At 54.7% G+C, this 23,557-nt stretch overlaps 2 protein-coding genes across 4 annotated transcripts in view; one reads left to right on the forward strand and one right to left on the reverse strand.

The window, feature by feature from the left end:
• Positions 1 to 10,421, forward strand: part of Gbx1 (gastrulation brain homeobox 1) — a 23,007-nt gene extending 12,586 nt beyond the window's left edge. Inside the window, exon 2 of the mRNA XM_033763961.1 lies at positions 8,049 to 10,421. Coding sequence (XP_033619852.1) covers positions 8,049 to 8,602 — 554 coding nt within the window. The 3' untranslated portion in view covers positions 8,603 to 10,421. The remainder of the gene's footprint in view (positions 1 to 8,048) is intronic.
• Positions 10,422 to 11,418: 997 nt separating this feature from the next.
• Agap3 (ArfGAP with GTPase domain, ankyrin repeat and PH domain 3) overlaps positions 11,419 to 23,557 on the reverse strand; it is a 43,833-nt gene continuing 31,694 nt past the window's right edge. For 2 of the 3 annotated variants that reach the window (XM_010637557.3, XM_033764457.1), the window contains exons 11-18: positions 20,374 to 20,542; positions 16,814 to 16,957; positions 15,397 to 15,537; positions 13,607 to 13,761; positions 13,419 to 13,509; positions 13,061 to 13,283; positions 12,181 to 12,436; positions 11,419 to 12,095 (exon numbers count right to left, since the gene is read on the reverse strand). In XM_010637557.3, coding sequence (XP_010635859.1) covers positions 11,889 to 12,095; positions 12,181 to 12,436; positions 13,061 to 13,283; positions 13,419 to 13,509; positions 13,607 to 13,761; positions 15,397 to 15,537; positions 16,814 to 16,957; positions 20,374 to 20,542 — 1,386 coding nt within the window. In that variant the 3' untranslated portion in view covers positions 11,419 to 11,888. The remainder of the gene's footprint in view (positions 12,096 to 12,180; positions 12,437 to 13,060; positions 13,284 to 13,418; positions 13,510 to 13,606; positions 13,762 to 15,396; positions 15,538 to 16,813; positions 16,958 to 20,373; positions 20,543 to 23,557) is intronic. The other variant, XM_010637558.2, reaches the window with a different exon arrangement.

A 23,557-nucleotide genomic window follows, 5' to 3' on the forward strand; every position in this document is an offset into this window, starting at 1 on the left:
GAACTCCCACTTGCCAGGCAGGTGCTGTGCTGCCAAACTGAATCCCCAGCCCACCACTTAAGACACCCCTGAAAGAAGACTCCAGAGCTGCTGCAGAAAGTAGCAAGAACCATGGGATAAGTGTGTTCAAAGTGAGGACAGAAATCTGAGGGGGATAAATGGCAATGTGTCTTTTTTTTTTCTTTCTTTCTTTGGTACCAGTGATCCAACTCAGGACCTTGAGCTTGCGAGGCAGGCTGCGGAACCACTGAGCTAAATCCCCGGCCCTGGCGATGTGTCTCTTGCTGTAATACATTTTTGAAAAGTGAGCGTTCACTGTGTTTTTTTGATCACACCGAGTGTTTCTGGGGATGATAGCAGTAGCACACTATCTGAAAACTGTTCCTGCAGGGACAGCAGGAAAGGGCCCAGTGCTGAGCCTGACAGGGCTGGGTTTCTGACTCATTCTTGGCACCCTCTCCTTGCTGGGGCTTCCCTGTCACACCCATGTCCTCTGTGGCTCCTGAGGCTGCCCAGAACCACTCTGCTGTACCCTCGGGGTCTGTCCATCCTTCCTCTCTATTAAGAAAAGCCTCTTTTGGGCCGGGGATTTAGCTCAATGGTGCCACCCCTACCTTGAAAGCATAAGGTCCTGAGTTTGATCCCCAGTACAAAAAAAGCCTCTTTTCCCCTACCTCACAATTCCTTCTCCCTTTTATGTCTGGTATCTATTTTGATATTAGGAGCAAACCTGTAGGATTAAACTAATTCACACTCAGGTGGATTCAGATTTTTAAAATTTATTTATTTAGACCCAGGGTACCGCCATGTAGTCTATTTTTTTTTCTAATACCTTTTTTTTGTTGTTAGTGGGGATAGAACTTAGGCCCTTGCACTTCCAAGGCAGGTGGCAGCACCATTGAGCTAAATCCCTGGCTCACCATGTAGCCCAGATAGCCTCATACTTGTAGAAATTCTCCTGCCTCAGCCCTTGAGTGCTGGGATTATAGATGTGCGCCACCACGCCTGGTTTGATTCAGGAGATTTGGGATTTTTTTTTTTTTTTCTGCACTAGGGATCAAACTCAGGACCTTGCACTTGTGAGGCAGGTGTGGTGCTACTGAGCTAAATCCCTGGCCCTGATTCAGGAGATTTTTAAGAGTCTGAATTTCAAACTGGTGGGATTTTCAGTGTTGCTATTCTGAATAATTTCAATAAACAGAAGAATGGATTTGCATGGAGGATGTGTAGATGTGAGACTGCAGACTTTTGGCATTGGAGTTGGGCAGCCATTGCCACTAATTAGGGCAAAAGGGAATTTATTGATTCCTGCAGCTGTGAAGTGCCCGCAAGGATCCAGAAATGCAAACAGCTGGGAGGCTGAGGCAGGAGGCCATGTGGGCTATGTAGTGCATTCAGGATGACTGCAGTCCCCAGGAGATAGCATGCTGTGATTGGTCAGCGCCAGGTCACATGGTCAGGCAGGTTCCAAGGGCTGATTGGCAGGCCTGCCAAGTCTGGGGCAGAGCCAGCCATTGGACAAAAGTGGAAGGGGCCTGGGCTGGGACTGCAGCCCAGAGAAGAGTCTGCATTGTCCAGCAGGAAGGATGAGAAGTGGCCCCCTCCCCCTTGCAGGATTAGGGAGTACCAATGAGCATCCCCCTGGCATGCCAAGGAGTCCAGGGACAGGTGGACAGGAGCAGGTGTGGGTCTGAAGCCAGGCTTCAGGGAGAAAGCCAAGGAAGATAAGAGCATCATAAGCTGGCTCTTTGCTCTGATGCCTGAATAGAAAGAGCTCTACTAGCTTGTAATCCTAGCTTCTTAGGAGGCTGAGGCAGGAGAATGACAAGTTTGAACCCATCCTGGGCAATTTAGTAATTTAGCAAGAACTTGCCTCAAAATACAATACAATACAGTACAATACAATACAGGAGATACAACTCAGTGAGAAGGCTCTGGGTTCAGACTCCAGTACTGAAAAACAACAACAACAACAAAGTCACACTCTTCAGCTATTTCTAAAGTTTAGCAATTTTAAAATTTATTTATTATTTTTGCAGTACTGGAGATTGAACTCAGCAGTATTCTGCCACTGAACTTTACCCCTAGCCCTTTTATTTTTTATTTTGAGTCAAGGTCTTACTGTTACCCAGGTCAGCCTAGAACTTGGGTCCTGATTCAGCCTCCCAAGTAGCAGGATTATAGGCATGTGACTAGCTGGCAATGTCATTTTTTAAGTTAGAAGATATATTTTCTAAATAAAATATTGACTGACAAGATTATTACAGCATTATTACAGAAAATGGGAGAAAAACAGCCTGTTACAGGCCAGACAAAGTTGTTGAGGGAGGTGTCTCTTAGGTCAATTTATTTATTTTTGATTTTTTGAGACAGGGTCTTGCTATGTAGTCCAGGCTGGATTAGAACTCACTATGTAGGCAGGGCACCGTTACGCACACCTGTAATCCCAGCACTTGGGAGGCTGAGGCAGGAGGATCCCATGAATTCAAAGCCAGCCTGTAATATATAATGAGACCCCATCTCCAAAAAAGAGAAGTCTGGGGCCAGGGATTTAGCTCAGTGGTTCCGGCACCTGCCTTGTCAGCACAAGGACCAGAGTTTGATCCCCGGTACAAAAAAAAAAAAAAAACCTCACAAAAAAAGTCAGAGGCTATGTGAAGGTGCCCTTGGCAGTGGCCATGTTAATGACATCATGAAAGGAGCTGTGACAGTGGCCTGTAGGGATCACCCTGCTCTTGTCACACACCAAGGCTGAGGGGTCTCTGGGTGGGGCTGGAGAGGAAATGTTACCTTGATTTAGAGAGCAGGATGCTTCAGGGTCAGGGAAAAGCAGAGAGAGGATAAGGAAGCAAGTGCTCCTTGTGGCACCTGAAGTCTCTCTGGGAATGTGGCCCTGGGACAGCGTGAAGCTGGGGGTGGGGGTGGAGTCAAGGGTGGAGCCACCCATACGCGAGCTGGTGTCTCTGTGATGGGACAGAGGCTGTCATGGAGAAGAGAAGGAAAATAACTCTGCTGACCAGGATGATAAATGAGGAATGGGAGACATGGCAACTATAATCTTTTTGGAGGATGAATTGTGGGCCCCCTCCTTTTTGGGGGGGTTTGAGACAAAGTCTCACTATGTAGCCCAGGCTGGCCTCAAACTCACAGTGATCCTCCTGTATCAGCCTCCCAAGTGCTGGGATTTCAGGGTGTGCTACCATGCCCATTTTTTTTTTTTTTTTTTTTATTGAGACAGGGCCTTGTTTATTCCAGACTAGACTTGAACTCACCATGTGGCCAGGTTGGACCTAATCTCACAGTGATCCTCCTGTATCAGCCTCCCAAGTGCTGGGATTTCAGGGTGTGCTCCCATGCCCATTTTTTTTTTTTTTTTGAGACAGGGCCTTGTTTATTCCAGACTAGACTTGAACTCACCATGTGGCCAGGTTGGACCTAATCTCACAGTGATCCTCCTGTATCAGCCTCCCAAGTGCTGGGATTTCAGGGTGTGCTACCATGCCCATTTTTTTTTTTTTTTTTTTTGAGACAGGGCCTTGTTTATTCCAGACTAGACTTGAACTCACCATGTGGCCAGGTTGGACCTAATCTCACAGTGATCCTCCTGCCTCAGCCTCCCAAGGGCTGGGATTACAGGTGACTGCCACCAGGCCCAGGTAGCAGCATATTCTTCGCAGTATGGGTAACACCATTCCCACACACAATGGGCAGGACCTTTCTGGCTATCTGCCACAACCAAATTGTTTTCAACTGGAAACATTTTCATTTTGCCAAAGGCACGCTCATTAGAATCAATATTTCTCATGTAAATTTTTCAATGAAGTCTTTTGCCCATCAGTATTTTTGTTCTTATTAACCAACAACAGCATCTGCTGTTGGAAATTTGCTCTTATAGGTATTCTCACTACAGAGTCCAATTACTCCAGATCAGATTTTGCAAATAGAAATTTTATCCAAAAGGTTGTTGCTTCTGTCAGTTTCTAGTCAGTAACAAAATTTTAAGGACAATTTTTGTTTCATTATTTGTCTTGTTAATACTGTAAATCAGCTCAGAGAAAATAGGTTGTGATTTGCTCTCCTGGAATTCAGGGGGAAACAGGCCATTGGGCTTGTGGGGGAGGCTCTCCCTTAGTTCATTAGCCCTTCCTGGGAAGTCGAGATGTCCTCTGTCCCTTGTCTCCCTCCCTGCTTCAGCTTTGGGTCCTCGATGAGCCCCCTGCTGGGGCAGCAAAGAGCCACTGACTTTCGGGAAGTGCCTGGCTTGGCTCTGCCTGCATCAATATGGGGGCAGGGTGGTTGAGACAGGGTGGCCTCATACTCATGTGGACCTCCTGCCTTAGCCTCCCAAAGTGCTGGGATTACAGGTGTGCACTACCATGCTGGGCTATAGGAGTATTTTTTTTAAAGTGCCTTTTGTTTTTTCCCAATTACCTCTACCTCTTTTCTTTTTTTGGTACTGGGGATGGTGCTCAGGACCTTGCACCGCTGAGCTAAATCCCTGGCCCTTCCTCCATCTATTTTCTATTTCCTTTCTTGTAAAGTGTCAGCTCCTTCCCTTTGTCCCGCTCAGCTTCCTTCTTCTGCCCCTTCTCCACCGCTGAGGCCCAGCTTCAGGCCTGTCTCTGCCTGTCCAGCCTGTCCTCTTCCCACTCGTCCTCGTCCAGGTCTCCCTTGTGGTCCCACACCTGCCCCCCGAGGCCTGGAAGCCGTCACCTGCCGCTCCAGTGCCCCCTGGATAAGAAGCCTGGGCTGGTGTGGCCCTCGTGGTGCTGCCGCCGTGAGGCTCTGAGCAGCAGAGGGCGGCATCTCCAATCTGTCACAGACAGCGATGGATGAGGGGTCTGGGGCGCCGCTGAATCCAGAGTGGGGACCCCAGCTCAGTCATCGTCAGCTTAGATTTATTGGCCACCCCTGAGGACCTGGCACCGTAGTAAGTGGTTTTATCCTCCAAGCCCTGAAATCCAGTTTCTGCCTTTAAGCACTGTTTAAAATATTGTACTATTGAGATGAGTTTCATAAGCTTGTGTGCTTCGTTCTGTCTACAAGATTGTGTCTTAAAAATTAAAGCCATGGTGGGCCAGGGATTTAGCTCAGCGGTTCCGCCGCCTGCCTTGCAAGTGCAAGGACCTGAGTTCGATTTCCGGTAACAGTAGTGGCACACCACAGTAGTGGCACACTGTCCTTCATTTCCTCCAGCACCCTGAGGTTGCTGAGATCCTGCGCTTTCCTCTGTGTGTGCATCCCAGGCCTGTGCAACAGTGGGGCGGTTGTGTTCATGGGGTGTCCTATGGGCAATAGGGCTGGCTGGGTGTGGGGAAATCTCAAGAGGGGCTCAGAAGGGAAAGGGACAGAGATGGAGGGGGGAGGGAAGACTGCTGGGTGTGGTGGTCCATGCCTATAATTTCAGCACTCTGGGAGGCTGAGGCAGGAAGAGCCTAAGTTTAAGCCCCATCCAGGCAGGTTAGTGACTTAGCAAGAACTTGTCTCAAAAATAAAAATTAAAAAGAAAAGGGGCTGGGGGTGTGTACCTCAGTACAAATGCGCTGGGTTCAATCCCCAGTACCTAAATAAATAAACAAATGAGAGGGAGACAGAATGTACACAGGAGTTGTCAGGGTCTCAACAGGTAGTTCAGGCTGGCCTTGAACTTAGTGTGATCCTCCTGCCTCAGCTTCTCGAGTGCTGTGATGACAGGCGTGCACCACCATTCCTGTCTGTACAAGTCATTTACAAGATGCCGAGGATGCACAGTGAATAAAATATATGTAAAACCCTATCTTCATGGAGCTTGAGTTCCAGGAAAGGATTGCCAGTAAAATAAATGAATAAAGTGGGTGGAGTGTTCATAGCAGCAGATAAACCAGAGCAGGGAGGAAGGGACCATTGGGGCTCACAGTTGCTCACTTTGGCAGCACATATACAAAGAGGGGATGAGGGACAGCTACACTGCACAGAAAAGACCTGAGCAAGGCCAGGAATGAGCTGGGAAGGGACCCAGGGAAGACCTTGGACTCTAGGACAAGGGAAAAGGGAAGGGTGGTGAGGGCAGGGCCTGAGCTGTGAGAAGAGATCTGCGGTGACCTGGTGTGGTCATGAGAAGAAGTGAAGGGTGACCGACATCAAGATTTGGTTTGGGCTTGCTGTGGTGGCACGTAACTGTGACCCCCACTAATCAGGAGGCTGAGGCGGAAGGGTCACAAGTTTGAGGTCACACTGAGCAGCACAGTGAGAACTTGTCACAATATTTTTTTCCCTTCTTGTTGCAATTTTTTTTAAAAAAAAGGTTTAAAGACGGGGTGATCAGAGTTCCCAGTAACAGACAGGGAAGCAGTGGGGCACCTGGGAATCTTTGGGGGAAGGAAATGGGTGTGGCCGGGGATGGAGGAGGGAGACATCTGGGCTGATAGCTGAGGACCCAAAGCTGTTTCCGCTGAAGGCACAGGCACTGGGCACACAGAGAAGGGGCCAAGCACAGGAAGTAACCATGGGAGTAGTGTGGGGACCTGAGAGGGAGGCCCTCAGGTGGGCGAGGACAGGGAGGAAGCAGGTTGGAAGGAGAGCAGACAGCTGAGAATCCTGCCTCTAAAGACATTTCGGTGACCTGGTGCAGAAGCCAGCATGGACACAGCAGTGAGGAGCCTGTGACCACACATCAAACACCACATCTCCTTTGTTATTATTTTGAGACAAGGTCTTGCTCTATAATACAGGCTGCCCACGAACTCAAGGTGATCCTCCTGCCTCAGCCTCCCAAGTGCTGGGATGACGGACGTGTGCTACCATGTCTGGCTTGTCCTCTTGTTCCTTCCTATCTTCTTGACTTTCTGTTGTTTCCTTTGAGCAGAAAACAAGGGAGTTTGTGCAACTCCACTTTGGAAGCATTTGTAATGCATTTTTTTACAGTCCTGATAAGTGCATCTGTGGATAAGATGGAAACTAGTGGTCGAATTAAGATTTAGAATTATGAATGGATTAAAATGTTTAGATGCTTGTGATTATAAATAATCAGTCATCTACTAAACGAGCCCAAATTTCTTTTTCAACATTTTGTTTCCCTTTACACTTCTGATTCTTCATCCTTCTGCCCTCATGGTCCCATCAGTCCCTCTAGCCAACGAGCCCCAAACCCTGAGCAGAGGCCATTGACTACACTGCTAAGGTTGGCAGCCAGGGCAGGGGAAGGTGGGGAAGAGATGGCATCATTTTAGAATTGAGGATCAGGACTGGGAGTGCATCCCAGGCTGAGTAACTAGAGGAAAGTCTAACCACAGACAAGGTGGTTGCATGTGGCTGGGAACCTCTTGTTCTGGCTAAGTGGTCTGGTTAAGAACTGGGAAGGGGAGTTGGGTGTAGTGGCACAACCTGCAATCCCAGCCCTAAGCAGGCTGAGATGGAGGATCACTGTGAGTTCGGGGCCAGCCTGGACTACATAGGGAGAGCCTGTCTCAAAACAAGAAATAAAAGCTGGTGGTGTAGCTCACTGGTAGAGCGCCTACCTAACATGCATGAGGTCTTGGGTTCAGCCCCCAGCACCAGGGGTAGAGGATGGGATTTCAAAGGAGACTGGTGAGGAAACATCTGACTCCTGGGTCCTTTGAACTTCCTAGATTCAGACTTGGATGGGACAGGGCCAGAGGTCCCATCTGGAAATATTTCAGGCCTACATCAAGTGGCAGGGGAAAGGCAGGGACCCAGAGCCCAAGTCAGGAGACACTCCTGGCAGCTGGGTCAGATGTGGGTTCCTGCAGAACAACCACTTCCTCCTGGGACAGCAGGCCTGGGTTTAGAGGTGGTGCTCATGGGGAGACCCCAGCCCTTGGCCCCCGACTTGCAGGAAGCTGGGGAAGGGGGTGGGTGGGGAAGAGAGCTGAGGGGAGTTCCTGTCCACAGCTCCCCTGATCTTCACAATGAATCTGTGCTCGTTAAAGCCTTTCTTCCCATTCTTTTGTCTTCCCTAACCCTCTTTCTGTCCCCACCTGGCTCTGCCACCTCTGACCCCTCCTGCTTCCTGCTCTCCCTCCCTGTGCTTTGGTTTTTCAATCCTGCAGCGGAAGGGAAGGTGTACAGCTCGGATGAGGAGAAGCTGGAGACCCCTGCCGGTGATGTAGCTGGCAGCGAGCAGGAAGAAGAGGGCTCAGGTGGTGACAGCGAGGATGAAGGTTTCCTGGACAGTTCTGCGGGGGCCCCTGGGGCTCTTCTGGGACCAAAACCCAAGCTCAAGGGAAGCTTGGGGACTGGAGCTGAGGAGGGGGCGCCTGTGGCCACAGGGGTGGCGGCACCCGGGGGGAAGAGCCGGAGGCGCCGCACAGCCTTCACCAGCGAGCAGCTCCTGGAGCTGGAGAAGGAGTTTCACTGCAAGAAGTACCTGAGCCTGACAGAGCGCTCCCAGATCGCCCATGCTCTCAAGCTCAGCGAGGTGCAGGTCAAGATCTGGTTCCAGAACCGCCGGGCCAAGTGGAAGCGCATCAAGGCTGGCAATGTGAGCAGCCGCTCTGGGGAACCCGTGAGGAACCCCAAGATCGTCGTGCCCATACCTGTGCATGTCAACCGCTTTGCTGTGCGCAGCCAGCACCAACAAATGGAGCAGGGGGCCCGGCCCTGATGCCCAGGGAATGCAGTGTGGAGGACCAGTGCCCAACTCACTGGCTTTGGGTTCCAAAGGGTTGTGGCGGACTCAGCCGAGAGGCCAGCTGTGCCCCTAACCCAGCCGGGCTGGAGATGTGGATGCTTGGCCCCAGCCTGTTCTAGAGACCTCCAGGACTGGGGCTTCAGGTACAGGGGCTTGGGTTCTGGTGGCCCAAGCCCTGGGGACCATGGCAAACTCCTGGGGCAGGTCACAGTGGGGTCACAGAGCATCTGGGGCCTGAAGGTCCCTGACTGATGCCTCAAACAGCTTCTGGCAAGGAGGAGTCCAGGGTAATTCCAGCCAGGCGGAGCACAGCTCCTTATTTATTTTGTGTAAAGTTTGTATATATGGAGCCATCAGTCTCTGTCCATCTGTCTGTCTGCACCCCTGAGAGAGACCAGGAAAGGTCTGTTTCCTCCATCCTCGGCCAGAGCTCTTCTTGCTTTGGTGTGGGCACTGACAGGCCTCTCTGGTACAAAGACGTACAGTCTCTGTGGAAATCATTCAGCTTCTGTGTTCCCACTCACACCTCTTCCCTGTGCTCCAACCCACTCTGTCCTGTGCCCGGTAAACAGGCTCACTTCTTCCATTGGTTCTGCCTTCCCTTGGGAGTGGCAGCCAGCTCTAGGGTGAGACTCACGCCCATTGGTATTAAAGGGAAATGAAATCTGTAACCCTCATTTGACTGTAGTTATGTCACTTGTCCTCTCAGTAGCAGGGCAGGGTTGGGGCTCCCTGGGCCCACTGTGAGCTCCTGAAGAGCTTCCACCTCCCCAGCATTAAATGGCTCTCTCCTCCCTGCTACACTGCTTTGAAAGCTCAGCTACCAGTGTCTTCTGTTACAGAACAAGTGGATTCAGAGGGTCACAGCCCATGGTTGTGGGAGGGTGTGCATGGTAGGGAAGACCATGGAGATAGGAGCCAGATAGGAGTTTTGGGATCAGAACTGTTGAAAAACTAAACAACTGTGTCAGTGGACAAAGTTGACCCCTGGAGCAGGGCTCTGAGGATACAGCTGCAGACAGCAGGTGGTGGGGACTGTCACAGAAATCCATTGCGGCTGGCATCATGGTGACAGGGCCTCTTGGGAGAGAAAAGGACCTGTACTCATTAGAGAGGGGAATTGGAGTGGACAATGGGGCCTCTGAGAAGGCAGGCAGGCTATGGAGTTGGCAGGGAATCCCAGGAACTAAGGCAATAAGGTCAGGGGTCGGGGTCAAGTAACTGGTCAGCCTCCTCACCACCACAGAGGCCAACTTCCGGCTACTCCCAGTCCCCAAGGTGAAACTAGAGTGTCTCACCCACTCAAGCAGCGGGTGACACTGAGATCACCTCTCCCTGGCCTTCACTACTCCCAGCTGGTGTTGGTACCCTGCCCTGCCACAGCAGCCCACAGTGATGACTGACCAGCAATGCTGATGTCACAACCTTCCTGTGAGTTCACAGGTCCAGGGGAGGTTACCTCTGGTCCTCAGTTGCATTTCAGCAGGGCTTGGGAATTCAGCTGTCCTGACCTCAGCGTGGTCCTGCACTCAACACCTACAGGATCAGGCACTTTCCAGATGAGCCAGGCAGAGGCCGATGATGACAGGTGCTGTCCTCCGTTCAGCAGGGCTGGACCAGAGGCTCTGTAGCTCTGTCTCCTGTGCAGCTGCCTAACCTGGGCCCGCAGGACTCAACAGCACAAACAGTTGGCCATTAGGAGACTGAGATGACCATTGCTGGGGTTCTCCAAGTCCACGGGCCAAGTCCTGCACACTTGTGCCCTGTCTTTGCTTTTAATAATAGCCTTGCAAAAGGGGACATGGACAAATAAAATCAGTTTCCTCTCTGAACAGTGTTCCTTGGTTATTTATCTACAGGTAAGCAGGTCCCATACAGAGCACCACCTACCACACCTGCCACTTAGCCCACGAGTTGCAGAAAGCATGAGCCACCAGCAAAGTGGCCCCAAGGTTGAGGCTGACAAGACAGCCAGGACCCGACTTTAGTAAGGTCTCATCCTTCAGGAACCAGGACAGAGGGGTCCCCAGGTTTTCCATGAATGACCAAGGGGCACAGTGAGGAAGGAAATCGGGGCTCTGGATCCTGCCTGGAGTTGGTGGAGTCTGGTGGCTCTTCTGCCACCAGCGGCCCCTCCGCTCAAGCAGCCTAGGTCTGCGCCTGCCACCTCATTATGTGGTGCCCTCTAAGTCGTTCTTCTGTGTGCTGCGAGCCTCTCCCTGCACACCTCCCAGATGGGAGGGTGATGCTTGTCCCCTCTCTTGAATGCATTTTGTCCAGCACAAGGTATGACAGGAGGCTCCCAGGGACGACACTGCAGACAACTAGGAAGCTTTCTGGAGGTGGGGAAATGAACCGGGAGATAGGACTGAATAAGGCGCAGAGAGCTCTGTCCCCTACCATCAGGTTCACGGTGCTGTGCTGTGGAGAACCTCAACATCACCCCTGCCGAGGACTGCAAAGCTGAGCGTGGTGTGTTCTTGTAATCCCAGTGCATGGGAGGCTGAAGCAGGAGGCTCACTGGGAAGTTTGAGGCCAGCTTGGGCTACATAGTAAATTTCAAGTCAGCTTGGGCTACATATTAAGTTTCAAGTCAGCCTGGACTACATAGAGGGACCTGTCTTAAAATACCAATAGGAAAAAAAAAAAAAAAGAAGAAGAAAGGCCAGAATGAAGGGGAGGGAAAACACCCAGGACCCAGGCTCATGGAGAGATGAAAGGATCTGAGACAGAGAGGCAGAGATGAGGGGTGTACCCAGAAGGGCAGAGGTACAGAAGACTGGGGAGACAAGGCCGCACACAGTCTGTTTTATTGGCTCATCGTACACACACACCAAGTATGTACACAAACATAAATATTCCAATGTACAAATTTTACACGGGACCCCTGCTGGGCCCTGGTCCCTTTATCCAGCACCCCCACCCTGTGCCTGGCCCTTCCCCATTGCAGGGTGAAGGCTTGCAGGGCTGGCATGAGGAGGTGGGGGTCTGGAGGAGGGAGAGGTCCTGCCCCCCTCTCCTCATGGGCACCTCCAAAGTGTCCTGTCCCTTCTCAATGGCACCAAAGTGCAGAGGACTGAATGCCATTCTCCCTGTCTGCAGTGGTGTGAATTCAGACCTCTCCTTGGCTCCCTCTGACTTTCTCCCCTCTGTGCATGTCCTTGCTTCTCATCTCTGTGCCTCTGTCTCCCCCAGCACCAGCAGGGAGGAGGATCCTAGGCCACGGAGTCCTTTGGGCCACCAGCTCGCTTCCTGGGCCTCATAGGAGGCTGGGGCTGCGGTGCAGCTCAGCAGAGGCACTGGGGCCATTGGTGGGCTCTCTGCTGGGGGTGGGTGCCAGGCTGCAGCCCTCCCCGGGGCAGCCATGCTGGATCAAGATGTCTGCGCACTCCTGGCTGCCAGCACGGCGGGCGTAGGCCAGTGGAGTCAAGCCCCGTGCATCCCGGCTCCTCACGTCCACACCATACTGTGGGAGAGAGTGGGTGGGCACAGTTGGCAGGGCGGTTCTGGGAGAGGAGGGAGAAGGCGGCTGGATGGGCCCCCTGACTCACCCAGATGAGCAGCTGTGTGAAGACCACATTGGCCATGGCACTGGACAGGTGCAGGGCTGTCCGCCCGTCACCGTCGCCGTAAGTCTCGTTCACCTCCTCCTTGGACCCGTGGGCCAGCAGCATCACAAGCAGCCGCAGGTCATCCTCCACCACAGCCCGGAGTAGCTGCTGCCCCAGTGGTACGTCCGAGCTGGGCAGTGGGGCCAGGAAGAGCTTCTGTTCATACTTGGCGCGGATCCAGTGCTCCTTCTCCTCTCTGCAAGCACAGGTGGGTTGGGGCGTGAGCCCAGGAAGCCACTGGGGCCACAGCAGGCCAGGGAGGTGCTTGGGGGTGAGGAGAACCAGCAGGAGGACGCATGAGAAGGCACAGAGAAGGGAGAAGCCCAAGAGACAACAGGGCATTCAGAGGGACCTTGGGTAATATAAAGAGGATGGTGGAAGAGAGAAGCAGGAGCATGGAAAGGAAGCCCCTAGGGACTGTGGGGATGTGGGGGCCACAAGGGCAGGAAGACTCCAGGCAGCCCGAGTGGCGGGTTATCTGGCCGTCTGAACTCTCTCCGATTGGCAGCACTAGGACAAAGCAGGTGGGGGCCTGGGTGGGAGGCCACGGAGACCCTATCTTCCACCCATTCTCCCCATCTCGCAGTATGGGCTGGGGCTTCGCATGGAATGGTGATAGGGGCCCTGCGCATGCGCCTGGCAGTGGCCCCCCGACCTGCTGATAACGGCTCAGAAAAGGCCTGTTGTTGCAAGGCGCCTGAGTGACAGGCACTGGAGGGGGAGGGACACCCTAGAGGCCAACTGGCAAGCAGAGCAACGGACACTTTTAACCCTTCTAACACTGTCTCCGCTGTCCCCCTTCTTGGCCCCAGCAGCTCACCTGCAGGCTTCAGGCCCCGGCTTTGCATAGCCATCCACAGCCCCTTCCCAGACACTGTTGGCCAGGGCATTGCCCATTGCTGTCATCACAGCCAGCAGCTCGGGTGGCCAGTCGTCCAGGTCCAGGGAGCGGACCCGGGACAGGTGAGCCCCCAGGTGGCGGTGGATCCCTGAGCATTCGATACACATCAGGGAGCCCAGGTTCAGGCTGGCCCAGTCGGGATCTAGGTGAGGAGAGGACAGAGGATGGGGCAAGAGGGCAACTGGGATGGGGATCACCAGGAAAGTCTCCTCCCTGCCCCCCAAGCATGCAAAGCCCTCTCAGGGCCCAGGGCCCAGTGCACCAGCCTGGTACTCACTGGGGGCATCGCAGTCAATACAGAAGCTGTTGCCGCGCACGGTGCGGACAGCCTGCACGGCCAGAGCTGCATTCTGGTTCCCAAGGCGGGTCTGCCATATATCCGGGACAGAAGGTGTGGTCAGTCACAGGCCTCCGCTGCCTCCCCCCAGCTGGTGCCCCAGGCAGGCCTGGCCACCCTGTGCCAACCTTGTCTTTGGCGCTGCGGCAGCCCTGCAGGCTGGCGAGGATCTGGGCCTGCACGCTCTGCACCCACAGTTCCCGCTCCTCCGCCGTGGAGGCCTCAAAGTGCCACGTCTGCCCGGTGAGGGACACCACCACGAACTCGAAGGATTCCTCTGCCTCTGGGGGGGGTGATGCCATCAGGGCTAGTGGTTGGCACCCTTGCCTGGGAGCACACGCCTCAACATCCTCCTTCCCAAGTGTGCCCACCTGGGCCCCAGGGCCACGCTGCCCCAGACAGTTTGTAAGTGGGGAGGTAGTGACTAGCATGAGCCCTTGAACCTCCATTCCTAACCACCTGTGGGACATGAGGTCTTAGCTTCCCTGGCACTGTCAGGCAGGTACTGGACCCCAGCGAGGGGGTTTCCAGCAGAAGGAAGAGCTGTGGGTCTGGCAAAGGAGGCGTCAGGGTGCTGGGAGGGGGCTGGGAGGGGAGGCGGGTGTGGGCACCATCCGTACATGTCAGCTGCAGCCGCCTCATTTTGCAGCTCATTAAACCCAATATTCCTGACGGCGTCAGCGCGGGGCTCCTGGGAGCCGGGCCCCTCCTCCACTGCCCTGGCATAACAGGCAGGAAGGGCAAGTGGGTGGGGGTGAGAAGGAGATGTTATCTTCAGGAACCAGTTCTGTGAGCCAAGAGGGACTGGGGACAGCTGTAGTGACAAGCACAGGGCCTGGTTGTGACCCCAAGCACCGTGACAAAGTGCTGCCAAGCTCTACTCCCTCAGGCCCCAAAGACAGCAACATGAACCGAATCGTAGTCCCAGGGAACCTGTCCCAGGGGAAGACCACCTCTAACAGGCAGCTAGAAAGGTATCCAGGCAGCTTCGGGGAGGCCCCGGGTGCGCCATGTGTTCCTGCCAGGCCACCTCTTGTAAATCCTCACTGCGCCTCTGCCTGCAGCTTCTCACCTCTGCAACAGTGACAGCCCTGGAAGTCCTCCTGTGCTGGGCTTTTGCCTTCCGCCCTCAGGATCCTAACAGAACTTGTATGCACACAGCTGGCACCGCTGCCTTCCCCAGGTGCCAGGTTTGCACTCACCGTGCTTCACCCCAGCCTCTGAACCACACGTCCCTCCATCATTCGTGGGCCCTGGCTCCCTGGACCACCCAATGCACTATGCCAGGACGCCTAGGCATCAGTGTGTCACAGGTTGGCCAGAAAAGCTGATCTCCACCTGCCTGAGCCACATCGCTGACCCTACCGTCACAGCAGAAAGGAGGAATGATGAATCTACCGCGTTAGCCATATTTGGGAGCCAAGAGACTCCCATCACTGTGAAGAGGGAGGCTCCGGGTAGCATGGGGTCAGTGTTGTAATTAGCGAGGCTCTGAGGCAGGTCCTAAGGGGGGCAGTGAAGGACCTGGAGCTCTTTCGCTCACCAGAGACGGGGTAACTCAGCTGGCCCCCGCACGAGTGAAGAACCTATGATGTCCCCAGCACTCACAAACTCCTGGGGTGACACAAGAGACGCAGAACACAGGTCCTGCCGGCCAGTCTTGGAGGAGCTTTGGCGGTAACCCACTGTGCCTGACTCTAAGAAGGACAGACGCAAGCTCACAACTGAACAGAAAGGAAGCAGAACTTTTCTGAGATACTGGGTCTAAATTACGGAAGGTTTGTGTCATGGAGTTCATTTTATGAAATGATTCCTAGAAGTGTTTCGTCACCTATCAGGAACAAGAGTGCTGCTATTTTGGGAGGTACTATGCCCAGGTCCCACTGCCCACCTCCTGTGCCCTCTGGGTCCCCCTAACCTTCGGCAGCACTGCTGGGGCCGTCTGGTCGGGGGTTCCCGGCGGCGCTCTTTTTCCAACGGTGCTTCTTCCGGTTGGAGTGGGGAGATGGGGGAGGTTCCAGCTTGGGGCTGGAACTGAGCACGTCAGCCGTGCCACCCGCTGGGGAGGGGAGAGGTGGAGAGGTGTGGGAAGAGGGGAGGCGAGGCGGGCACAGGGTACGGAGAGGACCAGGCCTGCTCACTGTGGCTGGGCTGCCCTGCAGGGGCCGGGGTCTGGTCTCCCAGTCCCAAGCTCCCTGTGTCTTGTAAGAAGAAAGAGTGGAGGGAGAGGTAGTGGGGAACAGGTCCCTCGAAGCCTGGAGAAGTGGAAGGCGGCCCAGGCAGCTCATGGGGAGTCGAAGCCCCAGCAGCTCCGCACCAAATTTATCCTCAATCACACTCCCCGCTCCTCACAATTAATAGCAGAATTAGAAACAATCAGGGAGCTGCCTAATTACTGTCAATTAGAGCACGCTAATCAAGCTCCGGCTCCCACACCCCGCCCTGCGCTCACCACTAAATGTCAAACTTCATTAGAGGCAGACATGCTCCCTCCCTCCCTGCCTTCCTCCTTCCAGACTCAACAGAGGGGCTCAAAGAGGCCAGGGCAGGCTGGGCACCCCACAGAAGGACTCCTGGCTCCGGGCTTTGGGCCCCCAGGGTGGGACTGGACTTGGACAGGGTGGGAAAGAAATACTGGCTCCTGGGCTCGGGCTGGGCCTCCATGCGCACCTAGGAGGGAACTAGGGCAAGGTAGGGGGCAGGTCTGTCTCTGCACCACGCCCACTTCCTGTTTACTAGGGTCAGGTGACAGCAAGGGTCACCTCCCAGTCTTTGCCCCCTCTCTTGCCACTAGGGGATGAGATAGGAGAGGGGAGCTGTCCCCAGTCCCTTTTCAGCCTTCAGAACTGCCGAAGGACCAATGGCCAAAGGTCAGGATGGGGGGTGAGGAGGTTTTGAAGGGAAGAGAGAAATGCAAGGGAGGAATTGGTGGGGAGGATGAAGAGCCCAAAAAAGCAAGTAGAGGGGTGGATGGAAGGGAGGCAGCCTCTGACCCTCCTCCTAGGAAAGGGCGGGCCTCTCTCCAGAAGCAGCGCAAGGGAAAGGGCCTTTCGGGGATCCCTCTCCAAGGCGGGCTAGGGCTGCCTTTGCAGCATCACCCCCAGCCTCCGACCTCCCCACTCAGCCGCATCCCCGTTCCCCGCCGAGAGGCTGATGAGCTGACGGCGCAGGGGGCTGATGGGGATGCAGAGCGCCAACGGCGCCGCCTGGGGACCAGGGAGGAGGAGCCGCAGAGGGCGGGCCTCCAGCACAGGGGGAAGAGAGGGGAAATAGCCAGAAGCTGGCTTGGTGGCCACGGGCAGGACAGAGGCAGTGGTGGGAGAGCCCCCACTCACCGGGGTGCTGTGTGCTCCACTGGTCGGCGCTGGAGATGGAGCAAGAGCGCTGGTGCAGCCCCTCGGGGCGTGGGCCTGCCCAGGGCGAGCCGCTGAGGGTGCGCTCGGAGTGCAGGGAAGCGCTGCTGGCCGAGTGGGGGGCACCTGGTGGGGTGGTGGGGGAGGGTCAGACCCGGGAGGAGAGTCCGGTGGGGGGCTGTCCAGAAATACGTCCTGTGTGGCAGGGGGAGACCGAGGCAGGAGGACCCCCCCCCAACCAAATACTGTCCTAAGATCAGGACTGCTCCAGAAGGATCATGACTGAACATAAGCAGAGTCTGGGGTTCACTCAGTGGGGAACCAGGCTTCCTGGGGAGCCAAAGGCCTTGCACTGTTCCATGCCTAAGGAAGCAGTGCTGCCTAGACCTTCCTACCCTCCTCACAGGGGGCCACAGGTCTGTCCCTGCACTGACATCGGGAGCTGGCAGGAGTGTGGGTCACTGCAAGGAATCTTCCCATCTGAGGACTTCCGGGTGCTCCTGGCACTGCCCAGTGCTAGGACCTGCACCCCTCCATTCCTGGCTCAGGCTAGGCACCCTACATTCTGGTCCACATGTGTCATTTGGTCTGCCTCAGCTTTGCTGCCATTCTGATGAGAAATAAGTATATCAAATTCAAGTAATTATGTCTAATTAGTATTAGTAATTATCCTGTTGGGCTGGAGAAAATTAATCTTTCATTTCCCATCAGGGAAGGATGGCGGAGCCAAGAGGAACCAAAGGCTGCTCTAGGAATGCCAGGGCTGGGCATGCCTGGCTAGCACCGGAGCAGGCAGGACAAGGTATCCCCCAGCCTCACTCCCTGCCCCATGCTGACCATCCCCACTGCAGCAACCCTACCATGGCATGGGCCTCACAGGCCTGTGACACATAAGGGGCTGAGTGGGACACTGTGATCCCAGGCTTCCCTCCCCTCCTCAGTACCCCCAAGATCAAGGGTGGCACCGGAAGCCAGGAGGAAGTGTCTACAAGGGTCTAGGAATAGGTGGTCCAGACCCAAGTTCAAGTTGTCTAAAAGGCGCCAAGGGGTTCTCTAGATGCAGTGTTAGCAGGAAAGCAATGAAGGCCCAGCCTAGCCTGGGAAAGGGCCAAGGTGAGGCCCCAGTGCCCAGAGGCCCAGGGGGAGTCCTAGAAGCCTGTGGACAGGCTGCTGAAGTAGCTGGACTGGAACAGCAGGACAGATGCCCCAGTGCTCCAGGGAAAAATGCTACGCTTAAGGGTAGAGGCAAGTTTTACATTTCTCTTGTATTTTTCCTAATACCCGAAACAGGACTAGACACATAGCAGGTGCGTGGTAATACGAGTGTGGTGCCAAGACCATGGGTTGGTCTCTGGGCTCCAGTTCCACAAAATCCTACCCAGCCCCTCCTTGGGGCTCCAACGTCCCCCAGGCTGAGCCCCTCTCTCCTACTCTCCCCTACCTTCTAGGGCCCTTGCTTCTCTCCATGCTTTTCTGCTTGCATCCCCTCCCAGGTCCAATTCATACACCCAGACCCATCCTGGGCCCCAACCAAAGACAACACAGGCCCAACTTCCTTCCCAAGCCCCCCATCCCAAAACCCTGAGGGAGGGAAAGTGCTTTCCCTTTTCTTTGTTAATTCTCCCCTCATTACGCCTGCAATCCCACAATCAGTGTGCACTGTAATTGTCGAATTTGATGCTAATGATTAATGAATTAAACATGGAGCCATCAATTAGTCCTCCGAGGATAATTCTGCATAAAGCAGCGGATAATGTAATTACAGTAACAAAGATAATGAGATGTTAACATCGCCCGGTGAGCGAGAGACATGTGTGAGTGTGCATGAGGGTCGCTGTCAGTGTGCGGCAGCGGGAGCTGGGCTTGGGAAGCACCGGCCATGTGTTTTTGTGTGGGTGCCGGGATGGTGGCAGCCAGGGCGCCCACCCCCATGCCAGGTTGGCTGCCCAGGTGAGGGACATTGGGGTCCAGGAATGGGACAGAGCAGTGCTGTCTTGCTTCCCACCCGCTTCAGGGAAACAGCCCAAGTCTCCTCTTGCTACCGGCAATTAAGGAAAGGAGCACCCCCTTCCAGAGTCCTCTCCTTGCTCCCCCACTTTGCTATCCCTATGAGAAACTCCATGCCCACCAGTTGGGCTCTGGAGACTCCCTGTGGCTCAGCGCCAGAACTGTGGCCCCCCGGCTCTGGGCACAATGCCCTTCGTGGCTGCACCATCTTACCTCAGCTTCCTTCCTACTTCCTTCCCACCAGGATCTCCCTCTGCAAGTGCCAAGGCCTCCCTTGTCCCGAGCTCAGTGAGCTTAGAGGAAGGACTAGAGCCTCTCGCTTCTCACATCTGACATGCCTGGATTCAAATCCCAGCTCCCCCTACTTTGTGTGGGGTTTTACAGACAGGTTACTGAGCTTCTGTAAGCCTTTGTTTCTTCATGAAAACAGGGACAGGAACCTTGACTTCACAATGCTGATGTGGTCCTGGACCTTGTGTGGAAATGAGCACTACCTTAGCACAGCTCGGGTCCTGCCCTGGCCTCTGCCCATGCCTATGACCCGGCCAGCAGTGGCCACCTAAGAGCAAGCCGATCACACCAAGGAGCTGCCCCTCAATCAAGGGCCATTCTTGTTGGGGACTGGCACCTCTCCTGCCTCCTCACCAGCCGTTCATAGCGCCAGGCCCACAGGTGCTTCCTGTGGGCAGTGCTACTGTTGGGGGTCCATCCTGCCCACTCCAGGAGGCTTAGTACTCCCAGCCTCTGTGCTCTCTGTCCCCTCACCCTAATACCCTCCCGTCACTGTAACAAGCAGAACACCCCAGCATCCCCACATGTCCCTAGGGAAGGTAGCACATTTAAGCTGAGAACCTCTACTGCTAGGAGCTGATCTCCGGGGCAGGGCACGGGGGCAGCACCAGCAGGGCAGACGGTGTCTTGAGCAACAATTTCTGGGACCAAGGAAAATGAGATTCCATAGTCAAGGACAATGTGGGGGACACTGAGGTCTGGGGAAGAAGGGGCCACAGAACAGGCTGTGGGGAGGTCAGTGCCAGAAGGGCAGGGGCCTAGGAGCAGAAGCCTGGGGAGGAGGAGGGAGCCCAGGGCTGGGACCATTCACTGAGCCCACATGGTCACACCCAGAGCAAGGACACAGCAGGCATGTTGGTCCCTGCCACAACCACAGTCCCCCAACCCCTCATAACCACTCCAGCAGCTGGACACTTGGCAGCACCTCCTGCCTCTCTAACTCCGTCTCTGTGCAGGGATCACACCTCTCACTGTAGGCCTGAAGATGTTGCCGGGGTAGCCCCAAAGCTGTCCCTTCCCTACTCTATACAGCAAGCTGAGACACTGGTCTTTCTTGGCTCTGAAGAGGTGGCCCTTGGATTGCTGAGTACATTCCCCAGACCTGCAGCTCCCTGCCCCACCTGATACCCAAGGCAACCTCAAGCAGCTGCACTTGGCCCCTGACTGAGGCTGAAGTCATCCTGGAGCACAGTGCCAGCTGCTGGCAACCTGGTTGCCCCCACCACAGCCACTCCCCACCTCACCTGGGCCCCCGCCCAGTTGCGTGTTGCTCCGCTCCAAGGGCAGCCCGTTGGCTCTTGGGCTGGTGCCTGGGGCCGTGGCTGGCGTGGCTCGAGGCAGACGCTTCCCAGGCACCTTCACTGTCGTGCGCAGCAGATCAATCTCCTTGCCATGGATGTTCTGCATGTAATCCTGAAGGCCATGTGGACAAGACAGACAGAGATGTATTAGGACAGGCAACCCCAAATCTGCTGTGACCCCTGTGGTGCTACCTGGGAAGGGGGTGTAGCGGCAGCGGGTGATTTAGGGCTCTGCAGCCCCCAGATTTTACTAAGTCTGGACCATACCCAGATCTCCATGTTGCCCAAGGGCACTCCAGGGGACTTGGCAGGAATCCAGGAGATCTAAGGATTTGAGGCTTGGGGTCCACAGGAGGCCAGGTAGTGGATGGAGATGGGGTTTAGTTAGGGAGAGAGAGCCACGTTGACTCATCAGCTCCTACCCCAACCTGGGCACCAGGGACATTTAATGCCTGCGAGAGTCTCCAGTCCTTAGATGGGGCCTGGTCACACGTATCTGCTGAACAGTTTAAAAGGCAGCCTTTAATTCTTTTGGCTGGACTTGGGAGTGTAGCGACAGGTCCATGCTCTACACACACCCAGCTTCTCTATCTGGGGATTGCTGGTGTCAGCTCACCACCAACCCATCATGCCCTGGGTTTACTGTACCACAGCGATGTATTTTATATTTGTCAGTGTCTTATACCACCCTACAGGATTTTCCCAACAACCTCTGGGAGATTTTTTTTTCCAGTACCAGGTATTGAACTAAGGACCTTACTCTTGCAAGCAGCACGGTGCCACTGAGCTACTTTTATTTTTGTTTTTTTTTAACAGCACTGGAAATTGAACCCAGTGAGCATGGAGCTAAATCCTCAGCACTTTCAGTTATTTTTTTATTTTGAGACACAGTCATGCTAAGTTGCCCAGACTGGCCATGAACTTGCAAATCCTCCTGCCTTGGCCTCCCAAAGTGCTGGGATGAACCTCCATGCTCTCATCCTTTTAAAAATGGGAGCCAAAAAAAAAAAAAACAGCACTGGAAATTGAACCCAGTGAGCATGGAGCTAAATCCTCAGCACTTTCAGTTATTTTTTTATTTTGAGACACAGTCATGCTAAGTTGCCCAGACTGGCCATGAACTTGCAAATCCTCCTGCCTTGGCCTCCCAAAGTGCTGGGATGAACCTCCATGCTCTCATCCTTTTAAAAATGGGAGCCAAAAAAAAAAAAATATATGTGGTTCCACCACCTGCCTTACAATCACAAGGATCCGAATTCAGTCCCCAGTACCCCCCCAAAAAAACCCCAAAAAACCAAAAACGGGAGCCACTTCCAGGAGCTGTGTCCAAGGAGGGGCCCCCATTCCCTGATGCAGCTCTAGGCCTGTGCCCTCCAGCTGCCAGCCCAACCCTGGGAGGATGGCAGGGGCGGGGGCTTGGGCACACTTGCTCAGACCCACAAATACCACTCCAAAAAACAAGCATCAGGGTCTCCCACCCAAGGCAGGCCCCTTGGCCAACTCTCAGCCCACCCACTGCTGGGCCTCACCAAGGTGGCCGGACCAGACTGCAACACAACCAGAGGTCCCTTGTTGCTCTTCAACATCCCCATCTGATCTTCTTCCAGACAACTGAGCATCACCCCCACCAGTCCGTGCTTCCCTGTGGTACAGCTTTCACCCCAGTGTCTGCAATGTGACTTCACAGTCTCACCCCACTCCCCACCTTCACTCCAAAGGCTTGGCTTCTTCACATTCCTGTCCCTGGTCCCTGTGTATACTGAGCCTCAGTCTCTGTACATACTGATCTCTGATCCCCGTTCCTCATCCCATCCTGTACACAATTACAGCTTGGATCAGCTGCTTGTCAACAGCTGGCAGGGCCAAAGGCCCACATGCGGTCCCTCTCCTGGGGGACGAGTCCAGGCTGCTCCAGTTCACAAGGAGGTCATGAAGGCAGCAACAGTTTTCAAGCCCCACTTGAGCCCTGGGATGCCCAGGCTAGGCTGTGGCAGAAGCTGACCCTATGCCAAGAACAAGAGCTGCACAGAGGGACTCTGGGTTGCAGGCAAAGGCCCACCCGACCCTAGCACCAGACTGCAGTGCGGACTCCTGTGCACCACTTAGGCCAAAGCACAGCGCTCAAAGCTGTGTGAAGGAGCCCAGGCCTGCAGGACAGCTCAGCGACACAGCCGGTAGAGCAGCAGCAGGCACGGGGACCTCAGGCGAGGAGCAACAGCGTTTCCCTCCGTCAGCAGAACGGGGAGCAGAACGGGGAGCGTGGTGGCAGTGGCAGCGGCTGCTCAGGAGAGCGGTCACCACGGCTGCCTTTATTACCCACCATCAAACAGCAATTTCTTCCCCAGCCTCCTCGCTAATTACCCAGCCAGCGTTCTCATCTCGTTTTATTACTGGAATTAACAACGAGTTCAGAGCGTGGAAAGCTATTAAGATGTGTGATTAAGCCACATTCAATTAGTTTCTACAAACAATTTAATTGATGTTGCAGATAGAATTAACAGAAGGTGATTGTGTGAATGGCTCCGCTGGCTGCAAAATGGGGGAGGCTGTGGCGGGCTCTCTTGGGCCAGGCAAGATCCGGGTGCGAAGCTTGAGGGCTGCCCACCAACTCAGTCTCTGTGGGCTCAGCCAAGCCCACATTACCAGGATCTGGGGGAGATCTGGCCCCCAAGCGCTGCTCAGGGTCCGGCCTGAGCCTCTGGCTCACCAGAAGCCCCGAGTATGTGGGCTGGAAGGCTTTGGGGAACTGCTGCTCCCAGGTATGGAGGCTGCTGCCCTGCCACTGCTGCCTGGGGAAAGATGCTGCAGTTGGAAAAGGTGGCTGAGGAGAGACAGAGGAGAATAAGGCCAGCAGACAGGTGTAAAGCAGAAGAGGGAAAGCAGAGGCTGCCCGAGAAGCAAGCCCAAGCTGGGCAGAGCCCAAGGGTGGCTGCCTGATGCATCCCCGCTTCTCCCCTTGTTTGTGCCAATGCCAGCACCTCAGCTTCCCACCGGAAGAGAAGGGAAGAGGCGGGGGAGACCTCCGAAGTGCCTGTGCCTCCTGGCATCCAGGGAAGAGTAGCTGCTGTGGGTGAATGGGGTGCTGCTGCCCCGAGAAGCCAGCCATGCAATTCTCTTCCTGGAGACC

Source organism: Fukomys damarensis, unplaced genomic scaffold (assembly GCF_012274545.1).
Source record: "Fukomys damarensis isolate Sample0158 unplaced genomic scaffold, DMR_v1.0_HiC HiC_scaffold_16, whole genome shotgun sequence".
NCBI classification, from domain to species: Eukaryota; Metazoa; Chordata; class Mammalia; order Rodentia; family Bathyergidae; genus Fukomys; species Fukomys damarensis.